Genomic DNA, 23,957 nt, shown 5'->3' with positions numbered 1-23,957 from the left:
AGCTCAGATTAGAGCCCTCTTCATCAACTGTTCAGAGGAGACTGACCAATCAGGCCTTTATGGTCCAACAGCTGCTCAGAAACCACTACTAAAGAAAAGCAACAAGCAGAAGAGATTAGTTTAGGCCCAGAAACACCAGGAATGGACATTAGACCAGTGGAGATCTGGGCTTTGGTCTGATGAGTCCAAATGTGAGATCTTTGGTTCCAGCCACCGTGTCTTTGTGAGACCAGAAAAGGTGATGGATGGTCTCTACATGCATGGTTCCACCGTGGAGCATGGAGGAGGAGGTGTGATGGTCTCTACATGCATGGTTCCACCGTGGAGCATGGAGGAGGAGGTGTGATGGTCTCTACATGCATGGTTCCACCGTGGAGCATGGAGGAGGAGGTGTGATGGTCTCTACATGCATGGTTCCACCGTGGAGCATGGAGGAGGAGGTGTGATCGTCTCTGTTGGGGATTTATTCCAAACTGAAGGAACCCTGAACCAGCATGGCTACCACAGCATCCTGCAGCGACATGACATCCCATCCAGTTTGGATTAGTTGGACCATCATTTCTTCTCCAACAGGACAATGACCCCAAACACACCTCCAGGCTGTAGAAGGACTATCTGACCAAGAAGGAGATGATGGAGATGACCTGACCTCCACAGTCACCTGACCTGAACCCAGTCCAGATGTTTGGGATGAGATGAACCACAGAGTGAACACATAAGGACCAACAAGTGCTCGGCATCTGTGGAACTCCTTCAAGACTGTTGGAGAGCGATTTCAGGTTCTACTTCATGAAGCTCATCCAGAGAATAACAAGAATGTTCAAAGCAGGAATCTAACAGAACGGACAGATTTTCAGTCATTATTGGTCATTTTTAATTCAACTAGAATCAGACTTTGAGTTTCTTGGGACTTATTCAAGGTTATCTGGGACTTCTTCTGGGTCATTTAGGACCTGATTTAACCCATTTTTGACCATTTTTAACGTGTTCTGAGAGGTTTTGAGTAGTTTTGAACAGGTGTCAAGTCATTGTGGACAAATATTTACTTCTAATGGATAAAATTTGAGAGTTTGGATGATATTTGAATAATTTAGGACTAGAGATGTCCGATAATATAAGTCCACTGATATGATCGGCCCGATATTGGCATAAAAATGCATTATTGGTCAATATCGTTATCGTTTTTTTTGCCTATCATGAAAACCGATAAAATAATGCCTGGATATCGTCTGCATTTACTGGCACGCAAATGATGACATCATCAAACTGTGTCCTGAAGCATGTAAACAACCATAATAATAATAATGGATTAGATTCATATAGCGCTTTTCTATTAAGGCATACTCAAAGCGCTTCACAATGGATCCATCATTCATTCATTCACACATTCTCACTCTGGTGGTGGTAAACTACATTTGTAGCCACAGCTGTCCTGGGGCAGACTGATGGAAGCGTGGCTGTTAATCCACGCCTACAGCCCCTCTGACCACCACCAACATTCACACACCAGTATGAGAGCAGCACTGGAGGCAAGGTGGGTAAAGTGTCTTACCCAAGGACACAACATGACTAGGCGAGAGCGGGAATTGAACCACTGACCCTTTGATCGCTGGACGACCCACTCTACCACCTGATCCACAGCTGCCCATAACCATACTGGGTTTCCAGCATGCAGCACTAACGTTTGGCTCAAAAAAATATAGGACTACATTACCATTACCTTCGTCTACCAATGGAATGAGAGGAACACAGCTTTCACTCTCAACCAAACTAACATCACTAGCCAATGGGAATAGAGTGGGGGTGGGTCTTAGAAAGACGTTTAGATCCAGGTGCAGGTGAGTCTATTGTTGTCATGGTTACAGTGATGCAATGATACAGAAATCTTTAACCAATCCGTGGATCCAGACTATAAGCTGCATCACTGCCAGAATCTGATCACTTGGTCCTTGTGTCATTTCTGACCTTCCCTGAAAATTTCATCCAAATCTGTTTGTCTGTTTTTTTAAGTAATGTTATGCACAGACAAATAGACGGAAGAACAAACGTACGCCGATCGACACATAACTCCACCACATTCTATGGCAGAGTAAAAATAAAAGGTGCTTCCTGTTGTTGGAAGAGTTAAACAGAGACATAAGCCCTTTGGTTGCTTTTTCAAAAAAACTGAAGGAATCGGGTGTTTCTGTATCGTGTGTTTAAAAAAACTCATGTATGCAACTAACAGCAAAACAGTACTGCCAGCCACGAGTCAGACCCACAGAGCTGCTGTCCTCTGAAACTCACAACTGGTTTACTGGGAGCAACATCCACCGCTGAGTACCGACATCAGACTGACCGGTTTGTGATTTAAACACGCGTGTGCTCGTTTACTGCAGAACATGGCTTGTTGTTCACCAGATCTCAGCACTCGTTAATCTGTGCTGAAGATAGAAATGCTTTGTCTAAACTGTCTGTCAGATCAGCATGCTGGTTTCTGAAATACACATGGAATAGCAGCAGCACTTAAAAGTCTTTCTGTTCAAAAAATGTGTTTTCACTGGATATGATGAAGCCACTAGCCACAGCTGAACATTAGTTTTTTATGACGATGTGGTCAGAGGAACAAACAGAAAAGTGAACATTACCTCGACACTTATGGAAGAAGTAAAATATGTCAGAAAGAAAGAAGAAATAAATAGACTGCTGACCAGTTCTTGTAGCACAGTAAATGTTTTTTTGTATTGAACTGTATTTGTTTGTAGTAAACTGTATTTATTTTCTATTTTCCTATTTATTTCTGATTATTTAAGTTACTAGTTCTCAGAGCACATTAAAGCTGCTGTCCGGAGTTTGAATCGCAGCGTCTCCTAAAACACTGTTGGTCCCTCCCTCTGATTTATCCCCTTTATTTGTGCACGCGTGCAGTACATGAGAGAAGTGCTGCAGCATCTCGCCTGTTTTGCTGTTTTCCCCTCTTCTACATTTAGTACATTTAGTAAATAATAAAGGAATTACGTTAGAATGCTGTATTGAGTCTAACTTGTCCTAATACCAAAATAACATGAATCTGCTAGGACGAACGAGTAAAGTTTCAATATGTGATTACACTCGTGTATCCCTCTGGATGACGTTGTTTATCAAACTTAGTGCATTTACGCGTGTATATGTGTTACATTGTTTATTTATTTCTATCTAGAGTTCAGAATTGCATGACTCCTCTGACGAAGAGTATGTCCCAGACGCCCCAACATCTTCCTCCAGAGGTCGGGCATCTAAACGAAGCCGTCAGGCGGGCTATGGAGGCCGTGGTCGGGGAGCGACGCGAGCACCCCGAGCCAAAAAACGTCCTGCAGTCTCTTGGCCTGACAAGCCGTGGGATTGGTAACTTTTCTGGAAGTTGCTGATCCCTGATGCTCTCTCCTCCACAAGCAAAACAAATGTGCGCGCGGTTGCGTAGTGCGTAGCTCGCCCACCTCTGCATGGGCTTGCTTGCTGTGCGCGTAACCGTTGATTGACAGCATGACAAAGCTGAAGCTGGAACTTGATTGGTCGGCAGCGACCGGCGCTTTTTGGAATAACATGGGGGTCTATGAGAGGAAGGCGGAGCTCAGGAATAAATTTTCATATCGCGTTATTCTAACTTTATATTATAGTATCGAACTAGACTAACACATTTAAGCTTTGTTAAAAAATGATACATAAATGGAAAACAAACGGAAACTCCAGACAGCAGCTTTAATGTGTTATTATTTGAACTGAACTATAGTTTGCTGTTATAAACTACATTTTTATTTATTTTTGTTTTTTCCACTGTACCTGCTGTATTTCAAAATAAATGGTGCACACACAGTTAAAAGGTGAATCGATGTCCTTTTTCCATGTCTTTACTGGTTAGTTGCTAAACAATATATGTGCTCCATGTTGTAGTCAGATGGAGAACCTACCGCCACCTACTGACCTTTTTAGTGTCACTATAATCTGTAGTCTGAGTTTGTGAAGGCAGATATCTTCATTTCTTATCAGTTAGCTAGATTGTACTCCGACCCCCACCCAAAGCAAAAAAGTTCAGATTTTGGTTTAATTTTCACCTCAGGCCCTGTAAGTGTTTCTGCAGTAACAAGCTGTTCCAGACTAACGATATGTCATTTAGAATCATTTCCAAGCCCACATATATCGATATCGGTTGATATCGGGAGCAGAAATTGAGAGCTGGACAATATCGGTTTCGATAAAAAAAACAATATAAGACATCTTATTTAGGACACATTTCTAGTCCCTAAACACAAGTTTCAGTTCATTATCGAAACATTTCACGTCATTTACTACAATTCAAATAGTTCTGGACAAATTTCAACTTGTTGTACAAATCATTTTAGGCAAAATTTGAGTCATTTTTGGCATTTTTTAATTCTTTTGGACAAATTCAATCATTTTGAACAGATTTTGAGTTTTTTTTTTGGACTTGTTCAGGGTTAATTTACAACAAGATTTAGCATATTTTGGACATATTTTGATTCATTTTGTTCCATTTTAGCACATTTTGAGCGGATTTTGAGTAATTTTGGACTAATTTAAACTCATTATCAAGTTATTTTAGACAGATTTTGATTTTCAGTCATTATTTTTATTTTTAATTCAAATTGAATCATTTAAAGAATCTAAAATCTAAAACATGTTCTGACTTATTTTATACTTTGTTGTTTCCTCCATAATTCCAGATGTTTCATTCATAGTTTGATGCCTTCAGTGAGAATCTACAATGGAAATCGTCATGAAATAAAGAATAACCAGGAAATGAGAAGCTGGGTCCAGACTAAACGCTGGTGGAATCCATCAGCTTTAGGAGATGCACATGATTCTCAGTGTAATAAATAAATCAGAGGACTTTTGAAAGAGACTCGTGTATTGATGTTTGATCAGCTGATTGGTGGATCTGTGAGGTCACTGTGTTTGCTGTCTCGTCCAATCAGCTCCTATGTGTGTCATTAACAGTGTCTCTTCCTGTAATCTTCCATGAAAGCAGCCGGCAGCATCTGTTTGCTTTGATTAACAGATTTCACTCGGTCAGATTCATTATCTGGCGTTAATCTGCAGCTCCAGGATTTTTCCTCATCAGCGCTGGTTACTGACTGAAGATTCAATTAGAATAAACTCCTTCGGACTCATCCTCGTTTCACCACAATCCTCATCAAAGCTGCTCTCATGTCTGATTAACTCTGTCCAGGATTTCACTGGTACCATTTAACCCTCACTGGAAATGACTGTATTCACACAATCAGTCCACTGATGGAGGGAAACACACAACTGTTTAAAACGACAAATTCAGATAAATTTACTGATCACTGACAGCAGCATCGACGCATCCATATGGGAAGTACACAAAGAGTCACAAAACCACTACAACAGAGATCGTGTTACTGGTATTGATCACTGGTATTGATCGGGATCAGGACGTCATTAAACACCAGACGTTGATGAGTTTCATCACTGTCAGTCATGTGATCTGGAGGTAAGGATCACTCCTGGGAGGGTTTCCATGGAGACCAGGTGTTGTGTTGACGTTGTGTTGTGTTGTCAGGGGGAGCCTCTGTCCGGTTCCTCAGTGAGTGGAGCTCTGTGCATCAGGGATCCGTGGCCCGGTTTGGCTCGGAGCATCTTTGGAAACCACCAGCGATTCGTGGACGCCTACTTCAGGCCGTATCCTGGTCAGTGCTGAGCTGCAGCAGCTTCACTTTCACCATCAGACCTTCTGATCCCATGTCCGTCTGCAGGGTTCTACTTCAGCGGGGACGGAGCCTTTCGATCAGAGGACGGGTTCTACCAGATCACCGGACGGATGGACGATGTCATCAACGTGAGCGGACATCGGCTGGGGACGGCCGAGATCGAAGACGCTCTGGTGAGACACAAAACCACCACAAAGAGACACAAAACAACCCAAAAGAGACACAAAACGACCACAAAGAGACACAAAACTACCACAGAGACACAAAACAGTCACAAAGAGACACAAAACTACCACAAAGAGACACAAAACAATCCAAAAGAGACACAAAACGACCACAAAGAGACACAAAACTACCACAGAGACACAAAACAGTCACAAAGAGACACAAAACTACCACAAAGAGACACAAAACAATCCAAAAAAGAAAAAAACGACCACAAAGAGACACAAAACTACCACAGAGACACAAAACAGTCACAAAGAGACACAAAACTACCACAAAGAGACACAAAACAGTCACAAAGAGATACAAAACAATCAGTAAGACATCAACAATCAGTAGGAAGTTAGCTTCCAGTCATTAGCATGAGACCAGAAAACAGGGAAATCTGTGTGTCTCTGTGTGTGTTTGTTTGTCTCTGTGTGTGTGGCTAAAGCGTGTTGTCGTTCCAGGATGAACATCCAGCTGTTCCAGAAGCTGCTGTGGTTGGAATCCATCATGAAATCAAAGGAGAAGGTGAGATCTAGTTTGATCTGGTCTACATGCTAACATGCTAGCGTGCTAGCATCAGCTGTGTTCGCTTCCTGATTTTATTTGTTGTTTTATGTTTATTTGTAGACTCCTCATTGCATCATGTCTGCTCTGAACTAGGGTTAATTTAGATTCATTAATTACAGAAAATATAACACGTTAAAAATAACACATCCCACCTTTCTCAGTTCCTGATTTCTGTCTCACTGGTAACTCTGATGAACCCAGTAGGTGGCGCTAATGAAGCTAAAGGTGAAGAAGATCCACTGAGTGATGTCAGAAAGTTGAAGGAAGATGAGAAGCATTGATCTTGTTGGAGGAAAAGCCTGGTTGTTTCCTGATCAGCTCAATGTAAAACATGTTGCTGTTAACACCAGAGCTAACGTTAGCTACCACAGTCCTGGTAACGGCTAACAGTCGAGCCATCCCAGAATAGACCACTCTAGATGACACAGAAAGTGTCTGAGTTTACATTAAGTGTATGATTGTTGAATCTAATCGCTGTAATGTCACTTAGAGTTAGCAGTAATCTGATGAAAAATGCAGATAAATAGAAAAGAAAAACATTTTTATTAAGTTCATGTATATTAATATTCATCATTCAGTCTCATCCAACATTTATTAGAGTTAAAAAGCTTTACTTAATGTGTCAGATATTGATGTCTGACAAAAAAGGGATGAATTAATTTCAAAGGCTCCAATTAATAAAATGAAAATGTTTCATTGCGTCCCACTGCTCTAAAATTGCAAGACTCCAGTAAATGTCCTCAGGTACTGTCCATCACTGAGCTTCTGCTGCCCCCTGCTGCTCAGTCACTGATCTACAGTCTGACAATGTTCTCTGTTGGTTTTGTTTCCTGTTTGTGTTTAATATTTATCCTGCTCAGATAAGATAAGATAAGGTAAGATAAGGTAAGATAAGATAGACTTTATTGATCTCACAAAGGAGTTTCAGCTTCATCCTGGAGTCAATAAGAACAGTTGATGTGATTATTAGTCACTACAGCTGCAGGCGACTAAATCAGAGGAGAACAGTTAGTTTATTGGATATAAAACCAAAGAAAAACATCAAGATTTAATTCAGAATCCATCCACAATGTAAACTTTTTACTAAAAGCAGGTTTCAGAATTATCCTCCCCCTATGACGCTGTATCTTCAGGTCCTATGAGGCTGTATCTTCAGGTCCTATGAGGTTGTATCTTCAGGTCCTATGAGGCTGTATCTTCAGGTCCTATGAGGCTGTATCTTCAGGTCCTATGAGGTTGTATCTTCAGCTCCTATGAGGCTGTATCTTCAGCTCCTATGAGGTTGTATCTTCAGGTCCTATGACGCTGTATCTTCAGGTCCTATGAGGTTGTATCTTCAGCTCCTATGAGGCTGTATCTTCAGCTCCTATGAGGTTGTATCTTCAGGTCCTATGAGGCTGTATCTTCAGGTCCTATGAGGTTGTATCTTCAGCTCCTATGAGGCCGTATCTTCAGGTCCTATGAGGTTGTATCTTCAGGTCCTATGAGGCTGTATCTTCAGGTCCTATGACGCTGTATCTTCAGGTCCTATAATTCAGTATCTTCAGATCTATCAGGCCGTATCTTCAGGTCCTATGAGGTTGTATCTTCTGCAGCCTTTAGCTCCAATGACCTGCTGTAGATGGAGGTATCGTCTCTAACAAGCGTCAGGCAGCTCCTTGGGAATTTTACTCCATTCCTCGTGGGTGATGGTCTCCATCTCAGCGATGTTCTCAGGTCTACGTGCTGCAGCAGCTTTCTTTAGATCCACCACAGGTTCTTCATTGGGTTTCAGTCTGGAGGTAGTGATGTCCACTCTAGATCCTTCCATGCTTTCTTCTCTAACCAGTCTTTGTTGGTTCTGATGTGTGTTTGGGGTCGTTGTCTTCCTGGAACGTCCAATTACGCCCAAGCTTCAACTTCTTCAGGGACTGAGGGACGTTCTTGTCCAGAACATCCTGGTACTTCCTGAATCCATGGTGCCTTCAACACGTTGGAGATTCCTGGTTCCATCAGAAGCAGAACACCCCCACAGCATCCCAGATCCACCACCATGCTTCACAGCAGGCAGGGTGGTCTTCTCCTCGTAGGCCTCGTTCTTCCTCCCAGACGTTCCTCTGATCCATAGGACCAAAGAGCTCTAGTTTGGTCTCATCATCCATAGAACCGTCTCCCAGAACTTCTGTGGCTTTGATAGGTTGGTTCTAGCAGACTGGAGGCCATTGTTCTTGTGGTGTGTCTTCAGAAGCGCTGTCCGTCTAGAGCAGGGGTCGGCAACCTTTAACACTCAAAGAGCCATTTCAACCCGTTTCCCACAGAAAAGAAAACACCGGGAGCCGCAAAATCCTTTTGGCATTTAAAATGAAGACAACACTGCATATATCGCTTTTTTACCTCTATGCCCTTGTTAATCAGCCTCTAATTAGATGGATTCATTTTTTTAATTGTGTCCTACCACTAATATTTATCTTACTTGGTTAATGTCATTTTTGCTCCTGGACCTCATATGTTACATAATGTTAGCTGGAAATCAATATTTTGCGAATGTCTATTTAACTTGTAAAATCTATTTATCTATTTATCTTAAGCTTATAACTTTTCTCCGGTAAGTCGCTGCCCTATTTTTCCAAGACGACACTCCTCTGACTCTCTGACCTGCTGCCTGGACATCGACCGTGTTCTTGCAGTAACGTGTATTACCCTATCATGAGTACTTTTGACTCAGACGTGTCTTTCTTGGAGTGGAGCTTTAATATACAGGCTTGCCATTCTTGAGTACAAAACGATGTGAAACTACAGGCGTTGCTTCTCCAGGAGTAAAACAAAAAAAAAGGCATGAAACGTGGGAATCGGAAGCTCCGTGTTGTCTCTCTGCATCAACTTTGCGCTCTCATGTCACAGGCACAGCACATCCGGTGGAGTGACACGTCAAAGTAAGAGCGGTAATTTCACAATAAAACTCTCTATATTAAAATGCATTGAAACGCGCCTGAAAGGCAGAACAATTTATTTTCCAAAGTTACAGGGATCTCCACAGAAACATCAGTTCCTCTTCCAGCCAGATCTTACTGCAGGTCCTTGGCAGTAAGCCGAGGGTTCTGGTCCATCCGTCTCCAGGAATCTTGATGTCTCCGACAGCTTCTTTTTTTCCATCACGACCCTGTAGTGTAGCCACAGTACTGGTGGATTTGAACATACCAATGATGCTTCCAACAGTGTCTCTGGGAGCATTCTAGAGCTTGGAGATCTTCTTGGACCCATTTCCTTTCTGGTGCAGAGCAACTATCTCCTCTGTAAACTTCAGGACATCTCTCTGGTCTGAACCATGGTGCTGCTAGAGGACAAAGTGTCCCCATTTTATAGATGTCAGTATTCCTCAGTGTTCAGCATGTGTCCCCATTGGATTCTCCTCCAGATGTAGACATCCAGGTGGATGGATTAGATTTGGGCTGCAGGTATCTGGATTCACCAGCATTGGTTATAGGAGGACCATCATTCTGAAATCTGCTGGATGTTCAATGCATGTGTGTGTTACTATGTGCTACTGTGTTACTGTGTTGTGTGTCTCTTAGTGCCGTTTGCTTTCGTGGTCCTGAAGGAGGACTCCATTGACCGTCCGTCTGTCGTCCTCCAGCAGCTCAAAGATCTCGTCTCCACAAAGATCGCTAAATACGCTGTCCCCGAACACTTCCTGGTGAGTCAGAGACGTGTCATTGTGGGTGGAGCTACTGCACACCTGAGACCTCGTGTTCCGACCAATCATACCAGAATGTGATGGCGTGAACACACGTGTGTTAAACAGGTTTAAGTTACATGACCACAGATACAAGATAGCCGATGTGTCGCCATCTTGTGATATCGTTTATTATCTTTGTTGTTCCTAATGAATGTTGCTGTTAGCTTGACTCTCAACGATTCCACTCCTACTAATCCACAACGAAAAAATCCACAGAACGACGAGAATCGTTTAAAGGTTTACTTAGAACAAAAATGTAGTACAAAATTATTTCCACAGTTAATAGAAGCAGGAATCGATCCACAAAAGAGGTCCAAAAAAACTGTGTGGCTCCACTCTCCTTTAGCCTGACTGAACTGCTGTGGGTGTGACCACCTGGCCCAAACAATGAATCTACCAAAATAAAGTAGTGCAACCACAAACAGATAAGATTATCTGTCACAGAATCTGGTTGGACCTGAGCAGAGGAACGCACCACCGAGGCAGAAATGAAAGGTTTAAAGGAAGTTTTATTGGAGACTGATGTTGTACTGAGAGCTAATGAGTCCGGGGTGAGATATTGTGTTCACCTGGAGGTGGGTCTGGTTCCGGGGGGGAAGGTGCCGGGGATCGGCGGCCGCAGCAGGTCTGGTGGGGGGAGTCGAGTGCGACGCTTGACGGTACTTGGATCCCTGGCGGCGAAGGAGTTCTTTAGAGCAGACGGAGGGCAGGTGACGGCGGGCGCTGACGTCAGACAGTGAGAGGAGTGAACGAACTGAATGGAGTCTGGGGCTCCAGAAGAATGCCAGGCAGCCGGGGGTCGGAGAGGGAATTCGGGGAAGGCTTGCGTGGTCCAGGAGGTCTTGAGACGGATTCGGGCTGAACACGATCGGCAGGACGGCGTCCGGAGGATTCGGTGACGGTAGGCAGAGTTCGACCGGCGGGTGTCCAGGCAGCTGGTTCTGAGTGAAAGCAAAAGGAGACAGGACGTTAATCGGAGTCTACAAATACTGTGTAGCAACTTATAACGGCTGGATCGAGAACTGACGATAAGTCTAGTGCAACAATCTGGGGAAGAATGACGATGTGAGCCGGTCTTAAGTATGGAGGTAGGTGATCAGTGAGATAAGTTTCAGCTGCCCAGGCTCCCGCGAGTCAGCTGATTGTCAAAGCAGAGCCAGCCGTGTTCAGCTTGGCTGCTGCGGGGGAGAGAGAGAAAGAGAGAAGAATGAGAGAAAAAGGTATTGGACGCCAGATAGGGACAGGAAGAAGAGAGGGCTCTGACATTATCGACAACTTGACTGACAACAACTTGCTCCAAAAAGCCACAAATGTAATATGAATGAGATTTTTAAACATTTTTAGCTTAACTCAATTATCAATCATTCTGTCATTATAAGACATTTTAACCATTAACTTATTATCTTACTGAAATTATGAGTTGTGTATTTCTTAACTGAATGTTGATGTCCAACATAAAATAAACTGCATTTAGGCTCCTACAATCTTCATTGTTGTTGTTTTCTATCAGGTTAATAAATAAGATTGCTAGCTTTAGTCCATTACCTCATTAGCCTGTTAGTATGTTGTCCTGTTAGCTTGTTAGTTCACTACCTTGTTAGTCTATATTCATGTTAGCCTGTTAGCTTGTTGACCTGTTAACTTGTTAGTTGACTACCTTGTTAATCCATTATTATGTTAGCCTGTTGGCTTTTTAGTTTGCATGTGATTAGCTTGTTAGCCTATTAGCTTGCTCTCCTATGGGAGACGCCAGTGTTTACAAACAGTGACATCACGAAGTCACGTGATTACCGCACTGGTTGGCAAGAGGAACCAGAGGAAGATAACAATGCGAACTATCCTTCCGTGAAATTGTCCGATTATGCTCAATCCTTATCACCTGAGGCCCGACAAAGATACGTGAGTAAGCTGAGAGATCAGGGAAACAGTAAAACCTTGTCAGATCCCTACAATTTGAAGACTAGGCGGGTTGACGATCCTTCATTGTGGCCGGACATTTCCTTCACCGACATTTATTTTTACTTGACTGACACCGCTGGGCAGTTCACCCACCCAAAAATATATAATTATGAATTAAAAATAATATATCTTCTGTTAATCTTCAACAAGATATCAAAGAAACGCCAAGAAGTTGCTGTATTTTTTGTCTGCAGTATGGCTTCTATGTAACAGTAACAGACCCACAGCATTGGTGATCGAAAATAGGACAATTCTAAAAAAAACAATCGCTAGACGCATACAGAAACAAATGTGGTTACAAATAGGAGGCTGCTGGCTTAAGGAGATGTTATTGAATATGCTTCATTGGACTTTAGTATACTTTCATACAGTGGTGTAGTGGTCCCTGGAGAAGTGGGTATACTCTTAATTTTCACCTTTTTTTTAAAATTAGTCCAGAAAAACGCCCTGTTTTAGAAACAGTGGCATAGAACAGTGGTTCTCAACCCTGTTCCTCAGGACCCACTGTCCTGCATGTTTTAGATGCTTCCTGCTCCAACACACCTGATTCAAATGATCAGCTCGTCATCAAGCCTCTGCAGAAGCCTGATAACGAGCTGATCATTTGAATCAGGTGTGTTGGAGCAGGAAGCATCGAAAACATGCAGGACAGTGGGTCCTGAGGAACAGGGTTGAGAACCACTGGCATAGAAGACTACTCTATTCAATTTATTCAGTCATTTCTACTTGCCCACTATTATAAAATTATCATGACTTGATTAGGAGCAGTTTGTAGTTATTACTGGATTAATGTAACATGTATTTATCATGAGGCAAACATGGTGTTTCAGTTACTTTTGAACATTTATTTAAATAAAATACTTCAAATATGAAGTTGACAGTGCATCCTTGTTCATATTTCATCATGAATAAAACCTCAATATTGTTTTAGGTTGAATCTTAAACTACCTGTCCCCATTCTTGTGTTTTTACTTACTTTAAAATCAACTACCAGCCTAGAGGTTTTCCCACATTATCCCAATCTAGCTAGCTTCAGACTTACGTTAGAATAACGTTAGCCTTTCTAAACGTTAGTCAGACTCGGCCCGACACTCAGTTTAACCCGTTGCGCTTCAGTTACGCTTCAGTGTCCCGCCCGGGGTACACTTTGAGATCTGCATAAGCAATTTGCTAAATATCTGAAACTGCAAACGCGATTATACAAACACTATACGCCGATGGAAAGCTTAGATTCTCATGAATCCGCTGGTATAAACCACTTTCAGATGTGATTACCACAGCGGGTGATATAAACACATTTGTCCGACAAACAACGAATATCCATCCATCCGTTCTCTATACACGGCTTCAACGTACACAGCGCGACTCACATTTCCGGGTTCATTATTACACACAGATGAAAATATTCCACAAAAAACGGCCATAATCCAACCTTGGACATCCAGACGAAACAAGCCAGTAAACTATTTTGTCCAAAACATGTCTTGAAGACGGTATATGATCCACGAATAGGTCGTTTTCGAGGAAATGCACCTCGCGATGCGTGTCCAATATTCCCTGTATTTCTCATCATATTTTTATTTACAAATAGAATATTAGCGATTTTTTTGTACTGAAAATGGCTGGAATTGACTGAAGCTTTAACTACTGGTGACAAAATATCCTCTCCTTGAAATGTGCAGTCATGTTGCCAGTAGTTTAAAACAATGATTCATTTGGAAACCACCTTAAAACTTACCTGAGAATTATATCGTCCATGAAAGTAGGTTCGCTCGATACGTGCCACTCACTTGAAAGGTGTTTATTCTGACTTTCTCGCATTTCCGCGCATCTTTCAAGCAGACCTGTCAATCAACTGGAGTGCCACAGAGGTGTTAGCAAAACTTTCCTCTGTATGACCCGCCCTACTCTGCCTCTGATTGGCTCATCCCTAAAGTTAACCAATCGAATCAGTGAAGGTAGCATGTACCAGCCAATTACAGGCAGAGGAGGGTTGTTCATGGCTTCATCAACCTTAAGGAAAAGAGGGCTGCCTGGCACACAGATATTACTGAATGATGCGCACCGGGGAGCATTAGAAGTGGGTATACGCAATGCTAACTGAAAAATAAGTGGGTATACGCCGTATACCGCCGTATATCCTGGACTACACCACTGCTTTCATCGCCTAAAAAGCGATCGGTAACACATGACAACACTGAACCAAACCCAAAGTCAAGAGATCACTTCACACGAAGGATGCGACACTAAATCAATATCTTTTGGTAAATAAGCTCAAAGTTGGACATACTAAACATGCTAAACTGTTGAATAGTTTACCTGAAGAAAAGTGGGAGCCACAAACACGATCTCTGCTGCTTACTGGGGTACAATTTTTCCTGTTGATGGCTGAAGCCACCGCCATCTTCTCTCTCCTGACATCGGTATTCGGTGAAATTTCAAGCCCGATCCCTTCTCAAAACGCTTCGTACAACCAACAACTACACACGATATTACCATTGTGGTAAATACATGTGCAATTTCATTCATGAAAAGCGATAACTTTACGTATTTGTTTCTTCTTCTTCTTTTTGTTTAATGGCAGTTGGCACACAACTTTTAGGTGCATTACCGCCACCTTCTGGAATGGAGTGTGGGGCAGGAAGGCAGTCCTTAAACCCTCTCTCTTAAACCTGTTCATTCCATAAATAAAAGCAATGCTCTAGCAACATGTTTCAAAGATAAATTACTCAAAATTTCCCTGACCTCGAATTTAATTTTACTATCACAGACTTTCCTCTTGAATACTCTTCTCTGCTGCTGAAACTTGGGGCAATAAATCAATACGTGTTCAACATTCTCCTCCACTCTACAGCATTCACATTCCCCTGTATTATGCTTACCAATAATTCTCAGAGTGCTATTCAGCCCTGTGTGCCCGAGTCTTAATCGTGACAAGACATCCTCCTCTTTCCGGCCTAAACAGCCCTGTTCTCCTAAATTCCCCTCTACACTTCTTTGAATAGAGTAATAAAAGCGACCTTTCAAGCAGGTATTCCATTGTCTCTGCCATTTCTTCTTCATTCGTTCTTTAACTATTGTTTTAACTTCAGATCTACTATACTTCATGGGAAAGTCAATTACATCTTTAGCAGCCCCTCTTTTTGCATACTTGTCTGCTAACTCATTTCCATCCACTCCTATGTGTGCCGGAACCCACAAAATAATAACTTGCTTGCCTTGTCTCCCTAGCCTATAACTAACTTGACCAATTTCACATATAATATCTTGTCTAGCCTTAGATTTCAAATTTTTAACACTTATTGCTGCACTGCTGGAGTCAGTTGCAATCACAGTTCTCTCTTTTCCATTATCCTCTGTCCAGTTTAATGCCAGCAATATTGCTGCCAATTCCCCGGTGTACACTGATAACTTGTCGCTTGTTCTTTTATTAATAGCAATGCCCAATTCAGGAATAACAAAGGACACTCCAACCTGACCTGAAAGTGACCTTGACACATCAGTATAAATAACCAAATCATTTGAATAAACATAAGAAATATACCCATTAACAGAACCACTATTACACTTCTTTTCCAATAAGCTTAGATCCACCTTTATTTCTGTCAGTAACCATGGAGGAGTAAGAGAAATTGAAACCGTTGGACTTATTTCAAGTTGATCTATTCCGGACTCTTGCATCATGCTTTCTATTACCCATCCAAAGCTATTAATCTGCACCTTCTCTTTTTCCTGACTTGGCTGCAACACGCTCAACACCGGATGACTTTGTCTATGTCCCTGTAAGTTAGCCCAATAAGTCAGAGCTAATTGCATCCTTCTAAACTCTAATGGCATCTCTCCCATCTCCACTTGAATGGCATCTACTGGGGTTGTTTTCATTGCTCCACAGCATAACCTCAATGCAAGACTCTGAACAACTTCCAACTTTTTCAGGTTGGTCTTGGCAGCTGAACTGTAAACTACACAACCATAATCTATCACTGATCTGACCATAGCAATATAAATTGCTTTAAGACAATTCCGGCTAGCTCCCCAGTCCCGACCCCTCAAACATCTCATAATATTTATCACCTTCTTACATTTTTCCACCACTTTACTAATGTGCAACACCCATGTTAGCCTTGGATCAAACCATATACCCAAATACTTAAATTCACTTACTTTTTCTAAATTCACCCCATACAGTTTAACATTTACTTGATCAACCTTTTTTTTTCGTGTAAAAAACTACGTATTTGTTTCAAACCCGATACCGTTCTCGTAGTTGTTACTGCCGGTTCTTGCCAACCAGCAGCGGTCTTGTACCACGTGACCATAACACATGACGACACGCTGGCGTCTCCCATTGGCTTATTGACAGTTAGCTTTAAGTCCATGACTTTGTTAGCCTGCTAGCTTGTGACTTGTTATCGTGTCATCCTGTTAGCTTGCTCCCCTGCTAGCTTGTTACTCGCTAGCTTGTTAGCCTGTTAGTTTGTTGGCTTGTTAGCTTGGGCCACGTTAGCTAGGTACTTACTAGCTATGGCTCCCCTGTTAGCACATTAGCCTGTTAGCTTGCTCTCCTAATGGCTCGTTGAACTGTTAGCTTTTAGTTCATGACTTTGTTAGCTTGTTAGCCTGTTAACTTACTAGCCTGTTATCATGTTAGCCTGTTAGCCTGTCAACTTGTTAGCCTGTTATGATGTTGGCTTGTTAGTTTATTAGCTTGTTGAGCTATTAGCAAGTTAACATGTTAACTTGTAAGCTTGCACCCCTGTTAGTTAGCTAGTTCACAACATTGTTAGCCTGTCAGCCTGTCAGCCAATCACAGCATGCCTTTCTGTCAGGTGGTGAAGCGTCTTCCTAAAACTCGCTCTGGGAAAATCATGAGGCGGATCCTCAGGAAGGTCGCCATGGAAAAGAGCAACGAACTCGGTGACATGTCGACACTGGACGACCCGTCGGTTGTCATGGAGATCGTGGAGGCTCATGAGGCGTACAGGAAGCAGAGAAAAAAGGAGCAGAAGAAGAAGTTGGAGGACACCTGTAAGTCTGACAGCAAATGAGAAGATAGGAGGGGTCCTGGAACATGAATAAATAATAAACCTTAAATCTGTTAATTAGTAAAAGTCAGAAATTTAAAATCAAAGCAAAAATTTAAGCTCAGAAGCACAACTTGTAGCAGAAATTATTTTTATTTTCCACCTGTCTGATGTTGTTCATCTTTAATAAATAAAAGGATTATTTTACTAATGTTATTTTAATTATTAACGGTATTTAACACATTTTTATCATATTTAATGAACTGGCTGTGATCTTTTGACAGAGTTGTGATGGTTTAAATAAATCACAGAAATAAATTTTTACTGATGAACACAAAGCCTGTCATCTTTTTATGTTTCGATTGTCTTCAAAAAGAGTGAATGTTAGCTGAAATTATGAAAATGTTTAAATCATTGTTGCTGTATTTTTAATTTAAAATACATTTCTTGTTCAGTTTTATCGTCTCCAATATGCACAAAAAACCCTTAATCTTAAAACAGAATCAAACTAAGTTTCCTGAAATCAGCAAAAAGTAAAATTTTATTTAACTGGATTTTTAGTCTTTGTTACATTTAGAATTTCATAAAAACTAAACAAATTAGAGTTCATGACATAAAAGTATAAAAACATGAAATAGGGTTTACTTTAAATTATATTGAGTTTTAATTTATTTTCCCTTTTCCTTCTGCTGAGATGAGAAGATTCATCTCTTTTACTCTTTTGAAAGAAATCACATTCAGAATGTAACTAAATCTGTATCATTTACCTTTTTCATCTGTTTTTTTTTTTTTACTTTGATTAAATTCAGTTTAATATAAATCGCTGTCGGCTCCAGCACCCCCCGCGACCCCAGTGAGGATAAAGCGGTATATAGAGGATGGATGGATGGATGAGTGTGGTTAAAGAGGACATGAAGGTAGTTGGTGTGAGAGAAGAGGATGCAGCAGACAGGGTTAGATGGAGGCAATTGATTCACTGTGGCGAAAAGCCGAAATGAAAAGAAGAGAATGGATGGATGGATAAATCTCTGTTGTTGTACCGCTGACCTCCGTCAAGCAGGGGGCGACCTGCTGCCGTCAGAAACACCGTAACCGGAAGTGTTCGAAGCGGTTCTGCTGTTGGTTTAGATCAGACTGGAGAATAAAGTTCCTGAGATGTTTGATCAGCAGCAGCTTCTGGTCTTCATCCTGAAGGAGTTCAGCTGCAGAGCGGCGACGGAGATCTGGAAACAGATGAAGAAGAACCGAAACAACATGGAGGTACAAGTACTGCATTGTAGAGTACTAGTATTGTATTATGGAGTACTGATACTGCATTATAGAGTACTGATACTGCATTATAGAGTACTAATACTGCATTATAGGGTGCTAATACTGCATTATAGAGTACTAATACTGCATTATAGAGTACTGATACTGCATTATAGAGTACTGATACTGCATTATAGAGTACTAATACTGCATTATAGGGTGCTAATACTGCATTATAGAGTACTAATACTGCATTATAGGGTGCTAATACTGCATTATAGAGTACTAATACTGCATTATAGAGTACTGATACTGCATTATAGAGTACTAATACTGCATTATAGGGTGCTAATACTGCATTATAGAGTACTAATACTGCATTATAGAGTACTAATACTGCATTATAGAGTACTAATACTGCATTATAGAGTACTAATACTGCATTATAGAGTACTAATACTGCATTATAGGGTGCTAATACTGCATTATAGAGTACTAATACTGCATTATAGAGTACTAATACTGCATTATAGAGTACTAATACTGCATTATAGGGTGCTAATACTGCATTATAGAGTACTAATACTGCATTATAGAGTACTAATACTGCATTATAGGGTGCTAATACTGCATTATAGAGTACTAATACTGCATTATAGAGTACTAATACTGCATTATAGAGTACTAATACTGCATTATAGGGTGCTAATACTGCATTATAGAGTACTAATACTGCATTATAGGGTGCTAATACTGCATTATAGAGTACTAATACTGCATTATAGGGTGCTAATACTGCATTATAGAGTACTAATACTGCATTATAGAGTACTAATACTGCATTATAGAGTACTAATACTGCATTATAGGGTGCTAATACTGCATTATAGAGTACTAATACTGCATTATAGAGTACTAATACTGCATTATAGAGTACTAATACTGCATTATAGGGTGCTAATACTGCATTATAGAGTACTAATACTGCATTATAGGGTGCTAATACTGCATTATAGAGTACTAATACTGCATTATAGAGTACTAATACTGCATTATAGGGTGCTAATACTGCATTATAGAGTACTAATACTGCATTATAGGGTGCTAATACTGCATTATAGAGTACTAATACTGCATTATAGGGTGCTAATACTGCATTATAGAGTACTAATACTGCATTATAGGGTGCTAATACTGCATTATAGAGTACTAATACTGCATTATAGGGTGCTAATACTGCATTATAGAGTACTAATACTGCATTATAGAGTACTAATACTGCATTATAGGGTGCTAATACTGCATTATAGAGTACTAATACTGCATTATAGGGTGCTAATACTGCATTATAGAGTACTAATACTGCATTATAGAGTACTAATACTGCATTATAGGGTGCTAATACTGCATTATAGAGTACTAATACTGCATTATAGGGTGCTAATACTGCATTATAGAGTACTAATACTGCATTATAGAGTACTAATACTGCATTATAGGGTGCTAATACTGCATTATAGGGTGCTAATACTGCATTATAGGGTGCTAATACTGCATTATAGAGTACTAATACTGCATTATAGGGTGCTAATACTGCATTATAGAGTACTAATACTGCATTATAGAGTACTAATACTGCATTATAGGGTGCTAATACTGCATTATAGGGTGCTAATACTGCATTATAGAGTACTAATACTGCATTATAGAGTACTAATACTGCATTATAGGGTGCTAATACTGCATTATAGGGTGCTAATACTGCATTATAGAGTACTAATACTGCATTATAGAGTACTAATACTGCATTATAGAGTACTAATACTGCATTATAGAGTACTAATACTGCATTATAGAGTACTAATACTGCATTATAGAGTACTAATACTGCATTATAGGGTGCTAATACTGCATTATAGAGTACTAATACTGCATTATAGGGTGCTAATACTGCATTATAGAGTACTAATACTGCATTATAGGGTGCTAATACTGCATTATAGAGTACTAATACTGCATTATAGGGTGCTAATACTGCATTATAGAGTACTAATACTGCATTATAGGGTGCTAATACTGCATTATAGAGTACTAATTCTGCATTATAGGGTGCTAATACTGCATTATAGAGTACTAATACTGCATTATAGGGTGCTAATACTGCATTATAGAGTACTAATACTGCATTATAGAGTACTAATACTGCATTATAGAGTACTAATACTGCATTATAGGGTGCTAATACTGCATTATAGAGTACTAATACTGCATTATAGGGTGCTAATACTGCATTATAGAGTACTAATACTGCATTATAGAGTACTAATACTGCATTATAGAGTACTAATACTGCATTATAGAGTACTAATACTGCATTATAGAGTACTAATACTGCATTATAGGGTGCTAATACTGCATTATAGAGTACTAATACTGCATTATAGGGTGCTAATACTGCATTATAGAGTACTAATACTGCATTATAGAGTACTAATACTGCATTATAGAGTACTAATACTGCATTATAGAGTACTAATACTGCATTATAGAGTACTAATACTGCATTATAGGGTGCTAATACTGCATTATAGAGTACTAATTCTGCATTATAGGGTGCTAATACTGCATTATAGAGTACTAATACTGCATTATAGAGTACTAATACTGCATTATAGAGTACTAATACTGCATTATAGAGTACTAATACTGCATTATAGGGTGCTAATACTGCATTATAGAGTAGTAATACTGCATTATAGGGTGCTAATACTGCATTATAGAGTACTAATACTGCATTATAGGGTGCTAATACTGCATTATAGAGTACTAATACTGCATTATAGGGTGCTAATACTGCATTATAGAGTACTAATTCTGCATTATAGGGTGCTAATACTGCATTATAGAGTACTAATACTGCATTATAGGGTGCTAATACTGCATTATAAAGTGCTCTAGTACTCTGGGTACTAATCATCCAGTTTTATTGTTTATTTTAATTGTTGTTTTGTTTTATTTGTTTGTAGTTTTCATGACATTTGACATTTTTTTATTTTCATACATTTTTAAGTTTTTAAATATTAAAGTACATTTAATTATTTTATTTTAGTTTTGTTTTTTTAATTTACATTTTTAATATAGTATTAATTTCAGTGTTCACTTTTAATATTTTCTTAACCATATCACTTCTATTATTACATTTTAACTGTTTTGTTTTTATCTTTTCAGTTGCAATTAGAATATAAAACGCTGCTGCTGCACTTCTGTGTCTGTTTGCTGTAGGAGGAGCTGCAGGCGCTGATGAAGGAACTCTGTGAGGCTCTGATGCAGCAGCTGCAGCGGCTGCTGGAAGGAAAACTGCAGCTACAGGAGATTAAAGATGGTGAGCTTCAGAAAACCTACAACACAAAGCTGCACCAAACCTCTGACTTTTTCTGACGTTTCTGTTTTCTCTGCAGTGGAGCCTCAGTCAGTCTCCGCCCCCCCCGCAGAGGAGGAAGATGTGCAGCTGGAGGTGAACAGCCAATCAGACGCTCCCATAGGGGACACTAGCCAATCAAAGCAGGCTCCTGCGGGGTGTCGTGGGCAGAGCTTCAGCTGCAGCATCTGCAGCAGCAGTTTCTCCAGACGCTGCAACCTGCAGGCTCACCTGCGCATCCACAGCAGAGAACGTCCGTTCAGCTGCAGCGACTGCGGCCGCAGCTTCTCGGCCCGCAGCAGCGTGCGTGTCCACCAGCTGACAGTTCATCGCCTGCAGCGACCGCACCGCTGCAGCCACTGTGGAAAGTTGTTTGGTACTCGCAGCCACCTGCGGACGCATCAGGCAGCCGGCCGGCGGTCGCTGGTGTGTGCATCCTGCGGGGAGACGCTGGCGGCGGCGTGCGTCCTCAGGAAGCACCAGCTGATGTGTCCAAAGGCCGGCGAGAAGTTCAGCTGCATGGACTGCGGGAAAGAGTTCTCCAAACGCAGCTACCTGTCGGCACATCGCAGAGTCCACCTGAGCCACAAACCCTTCACCTGCTCCACCTGTGGTAAAGGCTTCACAGCACGTCGCAGCGTCCACGTGCACCAGCTGACGGTGCACCGAGGCCTGAAGCCGTTCAGTTGCAGCGTCTGCGGGAAGTCGTTCAGCCAGCAGAGCGGCCTCAGAGCGCACCAGCGCACACACAGCAGTGAGCGCCCGCATGTTTGCGAACAATGCGGCCGCAGCTTCTCCAGCAGCAGCAGCCTGACGGTGCATCAGCGCGTCCACACTGGCGAGAAGGCCTTCAGCTGCGACGCCTGCAGCAAGAGTTTCAGCGTGGCGGCTAACCTGCGACGGCATCAGCTCGTCCACTCGGGTCACCGGGCATTCACCTGCAACGTGTGCAGTCGCAGCTTTACGCAGGCCGGACACCTGAAGGTGCACCGTGCGCTGCATGGCGAAGGCTGGGCCTTCATCTGCAACGCCTGCGGGAAGGGCTTCAGACAGCGCAGCGCGCTGCTGGTGCATGAGAGAAGCCACGGCGGCGTCAAACCGTACGGCTGCAGCAACTGTTCCAAAACCTTCTCGTCCTCTGCGTCGCTGAGGCGCCACCAGCAGGTGCACGGCGGCCAGAAAGCGTACACCTGCCACGAGTGTGGGAAAAGCCTCAGCAGCAGCCAGGTGCTGAAGACTCACCTGCAGTTGCACGCCGGCAGCAAGGCCTTCTCCTGCGACGTGTGTGGGCGGAGCTACAGCTCACTGAGCTACCTGAAGATGCACCGCCGTAGCCACTCAGAGGGAAAACCGTTCAGCTGCAGTCAGTGTGACAAGACCTTCTCCACGCAGACCAGCGCAGCGCTGCACCAGCGCACACACACCGGAGAGAAGCCCTTCGTCTGCGAGGTCTGTGGGCGGAGCTTCAGCGTGTCACAGAACCTCATCAGACACAAACGTGTCCACAGCGGCGAGAAACCGTTCGAATGCGACATCTGCGGGAAGCGGTTCAGTCAGAACAACAACCTGAAGACACATCAGCTGATCCACAGTGGACACAAACCGTTCAGCTGCAACATCTGCAGCCGCAGCTTCACTGCCAGGAGGAGCCTCCGGGAGCATCGCTGCATCAGCTGACTGTCGCTGCATCGCTGCAGGACTCAGGTGACCTGACCGGTGGTCGTTCAGCCTCAGAACTGACGTATTTTTAGACGTTTCTTAAAAAGCTCCAAACATCAAGTTTGAGCAGAGAGGAAATCCTGTTTCTCCTGCAGGAGGAAAAGTTTCCTCTCTGAAATATTTTCTACATTTTTGTAAACGTTCTGAAATGTTTCTGATGTTTGTTGATCCAATGCAGGAAGAAGCTCACATTAAACAGTCTGACGTGGTTCTTCTGGTTGTTATTGAGATTATTATGGGCTGTTCAACAGAATTCACTTTAATATTAAGAATCAGCTGCTTCTAAAATGAAAATGCTGCAGGAAGAATTCAGCTGCGTTCATCTTAAATCAACTCTTCTGTAAATGAATTCCACCTGTTTAGTTTCAGTCCTTCATTTTCTG

General features: G+C 41.7%; 2 protein-coding genes and 1 long non-coding RNA gene across 3 annotated transcripts in view; all 3 read left to right on the top strand.

Moving 5' to 3' along the window:
* LOC110970990 (acetyl-coenzyme A synthetase 2-like, mitochondrial) overlaps window positions 1–17,524 on the top strand; it is a 39,953-nt gene extending 22,429 nt beyond the window's left edge. Inside the window, 5 exon segments of the mRNA XM_051959910.1 lie at window positions 5,561–5,687; window positions 5,754–5,881; window positions 6,383–6,446; window positions 10,040–10,161; window positions 16,992–17,524. Coding sequence (XP_051815870.1) covers window positions 5,561–5,687; window positions 5,754–5,881; window positions 6,383–6,446; window positions 10,040–10,161; window positions 16,992–17,210 — 660 coding nt within the window. The 3' untranslated portion in view covers window positions 17,211–17,524.
* Window positions 6,453–10,033, top strand: LOC127537503 (uncharacterized). The gene is made up of 3 exons (XR_007947200.1): window positions 6,453–7,621; window positions 7,783–7,943; window positions 7,990–10,033. It is a non-coding gene; the product is annotated as an uncharacterized LOC127537503 (long non-coding RNA).
* A 733-nt stretch (window positions 17,525–18,257) lies between the features above and the next one.
* Window positions 18,258–23,785, top strand: LOC110970991 (oocyte zinc finger protein XlCOF6-like). The gene is made up of 3 exons (XM_022221308.2): window positions 18,258–18,446; window positions 21,720–21,819; window positions 21,896–23,785. The coding sequence occupies exons 1-3, from the start codon at window positions 18,342–18,344 to the stop codon at window positions 23,530–23,532; spliced, it is 1,842 nt and encodes a 613-aa protein (XP_022077000.2). The 5' UTR covers window positions 18,258–18,341; the 3' UTR covers window positions 23,533–23,785.
* The last annotated feature ends 172 nt before the right edge of the window (window positions 23,786–23,957 follow it).

This window comes from Acanthochromis polyacanthus, chromosome 15 (assembly GCF_021347895.1).
Source record: "Acanthochromis polyacanthus isolate Apoly-LR-REF ecotype Palm Island chromosome 15, KAUST_Apoly_ChrSc, whole genome shotgun sequence".
Classification (NCBI taxonomy): domain Eukaryota; kingdom Metazoa; phylum Chordata; class Actinopteri; family Pomacentridae; genus Acanthochromis; species Acanthochromis polyacanthus.
This window is presented reverse-complemented; position numbering and strand designations above follow the sequence as displayed.